Raw genomic sequence first — 6,269 nt, 5'->3', positions numbered from 1 at the left:
TAGGATGGACCCCACCATGATTAAAAACTAGGCAATGCAGTCTGGGCAGGCATCATAAGAATTATCCCTGCCTTTGCCAAAGCCAGAAACAGCTTCTATATATATAAGTCAAGGTAGGGGTTAACTGGCCGCCCACATACATACACAACTGTATATCTAACCATAACTCCATCGATTTCAGGACTAAAAATACAGAAAAAATACTATTCTACTCGCTATTATCTTCCAAATCACTGGACTGCAACGCACGCCGTTGTATCTGCTTTCTTGACCTGTTAGGCCTCCTCAAAGCAACCTCATCCTCTAATGTATCCCCATCCTCTTCACCAGCCACTACGATAACACTACGCTCACGAACACTGCGTTGTTCCGGCTCTATATTACCCTGCGATGCAATCTCTGCGAGGGAAATGAATCGTTCGTTTGGGTCCTGTCGTACTTTGCGGCATTTTCGTGGTTGTAATTGCTCCACCTGCTCGCGTAAATTGGCGTGTCGAGTCGACTAAAGCAATAAAATTACTAAGCAATCGTCTATATTCTGTCTTCAAGCTTGAAAAACAGCCCAGATCTAAGGGTTGCGTGACGTGAGAGGTGTGAGCTGGTAAGAAGAGCAGATAGACGTTATTCAGAAAACAAGTCGTCATGAACTCATCCGATGTATGTGAACCGTGGCCGTCGAGAATGACTAATCTCGATTCTGATGGATTGTTGGGTGCTGTTTCTGGCAGAAATACCTTTTCCAGCCACTCCAGAGCAATTTCATTGCTAGTCCAATCATTTTCTGAGCATGTGACCTGCCAGGTGGGATGTTTCTCGAGAAATTGCTGTCGGAACCACTGATCTTGGATAGATTTCGCCTTGAAGATGATGGGCGGATTCAAGACATCACCAGTCGCTGAGATACACTCGATAAAAGAGGTCCAGGAGCGTGAATGATCCGTTTTGACAGGTATTGATTTGGACGAACTTGAGAACTTCCGATAACAAGGCCATTCACACCTTGACCTTCCATAATTCTTCCCTCATTAGCGTTGAATCATCTTCGAGGAGGTATCCAAGTAATAGTATCATAGAGGTCGAAAAGCTTGTTGATATTGTCTGGATTTGCTGCGTTGACTCGTTGTCAGTTGGTCCGACGGCCTATCTTTGTCTTAATAATATCATGGCGTTTGATGAAGGTTATAGACTATCTTTTTTCTAGTGGTTCGTTGTCGCCTTGCAATCTTAAAATGTTCTGAGCGATCGACCGGAGTTGAGCGTGCGTTGGAGAGAAACCAAGACCTTCTTGACGTAAAACCCATTGTACAAGCGTTCTTCTTGAACAAGGGAAAGTCTCTGCTGCTTTTCATGGGTGAGATTACGTGGTTTGAAGTGGGTAATTCGATCGCGAAGGGTCTGGGGAGGAATGCCATGGCGCCGGGCCGACGATTTGACTGATTTGCTATCCAGAACATCGTTGATGGCGTTTTGTAGGTCCGTTTCGCTATATTTAGCCATGATAGCTATCTGGCTACGTAAGGCAAAAAGAACGAAGCCAATCGGCCAAAGGTGTGGTGTGTGGTGGTGAGGTAAAGCCCTTGAACGCGGTGACGCGTGTGCAGGGATGACGCGGTGTGGGGGGGGGGCCGGTTACCAGGGGGGCCCGGTTAACCCCTACCTTCACTTATAACAAAGCAAAACCATTTAGCGTAGCTAATACTGCAAGTTGACGCAACGCCGCCGGAGATGCCATAGAACTGTTAGAAACGCTACACCCTAGTTCTGATCACAGGTACTGAAGAAACTCCATGGGCTCCGTAGCTCCGTTTTACTTACAGAGTTCGTAAAACACTGCTAGTAGAACAAGTTGCAGGGCATATCACAAGGCACACCGTAACCGGCGTTACATAGCAGGTGGCTGTACTGCCACTTCTTAGGAGTTCAATCCCCAACAGCTCCCGACCCCTTACGGGGGATCTCAATGTAAACCTCGAACCTTCTTTATAACCCAACGCGAGGATCAAGTTACAACACAACACCTAACCACTATGGACGGCGTGAGCACAGCGGCAAGCATACTTACTATTATTGAGTTGAGTCTGAAATTGGCCCAAGGCATCCGAAAGCTTCTGTCGGCAGCCAACAATGGGCCACGAGCGGTTATTCAGCTGGCGCAAGATATGGAGTCACTGACAACAGTTCTGAACCGGCTGTCACAGTGCTCTCTCGACGCCTTTTCGCCCACAGCCGTTGCGATCTTAAAGCAGCATTTTGACCCTTACGCCACGGAGCTGACGTCGTTCGAAACTCTTGCCAGGCGCTTACAGCCGGCCTCGTCTTCTTGCTCGGATAGGCTTTAAACCGGATTCCGATCTGTGTGGAAGGAGAAGGGCTTGGAGCATGCTTCTGGCCGGGTCCGCGGGTTTGTCACAGAACTCAACTTGCATCTCGCGCTCCTCCAAGCAGAAGGCACTGCTAGTGCCTCTTCGGCCGATGCCACCAATGCCAATGCCACATCGCTGGCACCAGGCCAGATCTTAGGCGAAATTGGCAAGATTCATGATCGACTGGACACTATTAACCGCTCTCCTATGAAGGAGGGGGTTGTTGTCAATAATGAGGAACGCGCATCTACTGCCTTGTAACCGAAAGTCCTGGACGCGTGCTCCGAGCTGGAAGAAAGTATATCTCGATTGACCAGCGTGGTCAAGAACAATGGATTGACGCTAGACTCGAACGGCGCTGAGGAGATCATTGATGAAGAGGCAGAGCTCGTCCAGCACCCGTGCCTCTTTTACTGTCACTTGGTCTGCGTATCAACGCGAAGTGTGGAGCATTAATTGTTGCTAATAAAAGGTAGCCTCCGAAATGGACTATCTTCCGTATGATATCCTTGTTTTTCCTCCGATCACGTCGATCTTCCGTTCTTTTTCGCATAAAGAGTCGTTCGTTATGGTACACAATCTTGATGAGGGATGTATTGATGGAGGGTCTTGTCAGAAACGACTCCCAACAGCTGCGTTGTTAAGGAAGATGGCTCAACAGTGCTCGGAAGGACGATATACTAGCAATTAGGTGTGTTTCCAGCACTGAATTAATCTTGCATTGGGAACTCCTGCATCTCCTCTCATTACAAAGACTGATCCGAAGGGAGCAAGCTCCCTTCGGATCAAGAGGGGTTCCATCCCGCCTAATGTACAGTGATGTGGTGACTCTTCGCCACCTCTATGTCCAGGGATCCCAGTGTTTAGTGTGTGTTGTGACAGGTTGTGTGTGTGTCTAAAAAGAATTGTCCTCCCACCCTCTGGCACTCTTCTTCTTCCCCAGAGCAGACTCGACAAGATGTCAGTTCTCTATGCGCTTGGAAAGGCTAGCCACCCATCAATCACCTCTTTAAACCCCATCGCAGCCAGTTTCCTAGAAACAAGACGTCGCCAGTCCGACTTGTGCATATCCTCCACATCAGGGAAATCCATCCCCGAAGAGAGGTGAAACTTTGTCCTAACCCACTCTCTCGGGACGTACCCGGCAGTCTCCCAGTCGATAATTCCTATCCCTCGGTTATTATCAGGCTCAACAAGAATATTTCCTGGCCCTAGATCGCAGTGATAGAACACCAAAGAAGAAACATCCATGCCAATCCCAATGCAATTCTCTTCGAGGATCTCGGGATCTAGAGTCTTGCCCTTCCTCAAGTATAGTTCCGTCAGCTGACCTCCGTCGACTCCACAGATCGCTTCGCCTTTCCACTCGGCCATCTTCGCGCATAGCTCTGCAACGCGATGAACATAATACTGCCGCAACTCCTCGTCCATAGTAGGCCAAGCCTCTGTCAGCGTCTGTCCTGGTATGCGAGAAACGATTATATAATACCGGCCATCCCACTCGCCATGGTAGAGCACGTTAGGAATCTTGTAGTCGAGAGGCTTTTTGCTGTGTAAGAATTCAAGTGTGACGTGCTCCCGGGTGCTCTTTGGGTCCGAGAGGTTTTGCGCTTTGATAAAGGCTTCTCCGGCGCGCCAAACAGCTGACTGGTCTCCGGCGGCGTAGACTCGGGGCAGCTCGGCCGAGTCGGCTGGGTGTGGTTGGTATTGGGGCAAGGGTGAAGGGGCATCGGAGAGGACAAAAAACGCTCCTCTACCATCGCTCCATGATGACTGATTGGGGTTGGGGGGCGGAGAAGCTTGACGAGAGAGGAGGAGCTTCTCGCCAATCAACCAAGAAGTGCCGTCAATAGCCTGGATTGAATCGTTGACATGGATTGGGGACGACATTTTGAAGTGTGGTTATCTCGGGGGCCCGCCAAAAAAGGATGGGATATTTGCAGCTTTATCCCAGTCTCCCAGAGTTCGTGGACACGTCAATTGACAGCAGCTGAGTGGAACAGGGCGGTCGGCCAAGAAGCAGATGTGGGCGGCCGGGCGCGGACTATTACCGCACGCTGAAGATATTGCGGCAGCGAGATTGCGGAAAGTTCCCAACGGGGTGTTAAAAGTGTTGGAGGTTGAGATTTTCAGTCTGGAGACACCAAGGGTTTGATTAAGGAAGGGAGGAAGAAATGTGAGGACAGAAAGCGATGAGATGAGCGGTGTGCACATGGAATCCAGTTGCCTGAAGCACAGTGCGCCGATTCGCTCCCACATCTAATACGAAGTAGGGTAGCTACCTGACGCATAACCATTGGTTGCATGCCCGCGCTCCACGGCTTACTGCGCCACAGGGCCCTAGTTCTAAGTGCCACAGCTGTCAACTTCTCATCGTTCGCTACCGTTGCTCCGTCGCTCTATTTTCCATGCCCTAGAAACATTCTTGTAGGGGAGCCTCAATGGGGGAATGCTGCAGCGGAGCGAAGCGTTGCAGCAAGTCTAGAGTGCATGACGTCACGTGGCGGACCAGCACTAAAAATAGACCGCTGCAAATAACTGTTTGCGTCGCAAAGGCACCCAGAAACTGGATTCCCACAATGTTGCCCACCTCTGGACCCCAGCGCAGCGATCAAGATCTGACGGACCGAGACGCACGACCGCTTCTACGGCGAGATGGGAGGTTCTGTGGATCTTCGGGGTTGTCCTGTCTGGTGAGCTGGTACACTGTGTTGGATGCGGTCCGTGCCGTGGAGTATTCGGCCCGTAGGATACCGGGCGCTGTATCCAGACAGTCGGTAACGCCTGAGAGCGAATCAGTCCTATGGAGCCTGCTTTCAAAGTGACTCTAGCAAGGCAGCAACCCATTTCACAGCCCGGTCTGACGCATACGCAACCTCGATGCACTAAGGTTTAATCATGGCCTTTGTCGCGGTCAAGCACACTCTAAGCGCTGGGAAGAGGTTATGCTTCATGGATGATGCGCTTGAGAGACTTCGATGGCCCCAAAGCAGCCTCACCTCCAAATACAAATAGGGGACTTCGCACCTCCATCGAGGAGCTTCTTTCCAGCCTACAGTCATCCACAAGCTCAAAACATCAGTTCATCCGCCTCTACCAGCCAGTGTACTCTGCCAAACTTTAGGTTCTTGAATCTTTCGGTGAGATACGTGAAGAACGCCGATCGTACTTTCTCCCTTCATGCTGACTTATCTCGTCCCTTCGCAGACACAAAATGGCCGCAGTTACCCCTACCGAGCTGGTTAACAACGTCAACTGCTCCTGCGGCTACAATAACATCACGAAGGCCGAGATATGCGCTAGCTGCGGAAAGGATTTATCTGTGGTCGTCTAGGGCTACATACTATGTAAGCGGTACGTCACACCCCGGATCCGCGGACAAGCTGTGCTTTTACTAACTGTAAGTTGAACAGACCTCGTGGGCGAATTCTGTCTGCTTCAAACATGGGGCCGCCCCCGGTGGGTCCCTCTGGTGGGGTTGAATCTTGACTGTTGGAGGAAGGGTCGGGGCATCGCTGTTGTCCTATGCGCTGTTATCCATTTTGGCCATCTGGACTGTCACTCGTTTATCATCTTGATTTGTATTTCCTGGAACTCCGACTTTAGATCGCTATTAACAATCCGGCAAGCTAGCTAATTCCTCCATGTATATAATCTTCCCATCTCTCCTGATCTGTTATGGAGAGCGCTCCGCATAGTGCGGGACCATTGCGTGCCCAGCACACACTGGGCTGCACATGTTCTTAGACGTCCACAGTTGGCAGAGGACCTTGCACCACAATCAATCATCTTTCACCACACATTCAGACGTGCCTATTTGCACCAGTGGCCATCGCACGTATCATTGGTAGCTTCAGAATGTGTGGTGAAAGATGATTGTTTGCGGAGCAAGGTTCCTGGCCATTC

General features: G+C 50.3%; 1 protein-coding gene across 1 annotated transcript; it reads right to left on the bottom strand.

The window, feature by feature from the left end:
* Positions 1 to 3,332: 3,332 nt before the first annotated feature.
* PODANS_1_1030 (uncharacterized protein) lies at positions 3,333 to 4,253 on the bottom strand (the record flags this gene model as incomplete). Its single annotated transcript, XM_001912133.1, has 1 exon — positions 3,333 to 4,253. The coding sequence occupies one exon, from the start codon at positions 4,251 to 4,253 to the stop codon at positions 3,333 to 3,335; it is 921 nt and encodes a 306-aa protein (XP_001912168.1).
* Positions 4,254 to 6,269: the final 2,016 nt, after the last annotated feature.

This window comes from Podospora anserina, chromosome 1 (genome assembly GCF_000226545.1).
Source record: "Podospora anserina S mat+ genomic DNA chromosome 1, supercontig 1".
Classification (NCBI taxonomy): Eukaryota; Fungi; Ascomycota; class Sordariomycetes; order Sordariales; family Podosporaceae; genus Podospora; species Podospora anserina.
This window is presented reverse-complemented; position numbering and strand designations above follow the sequence as displayed.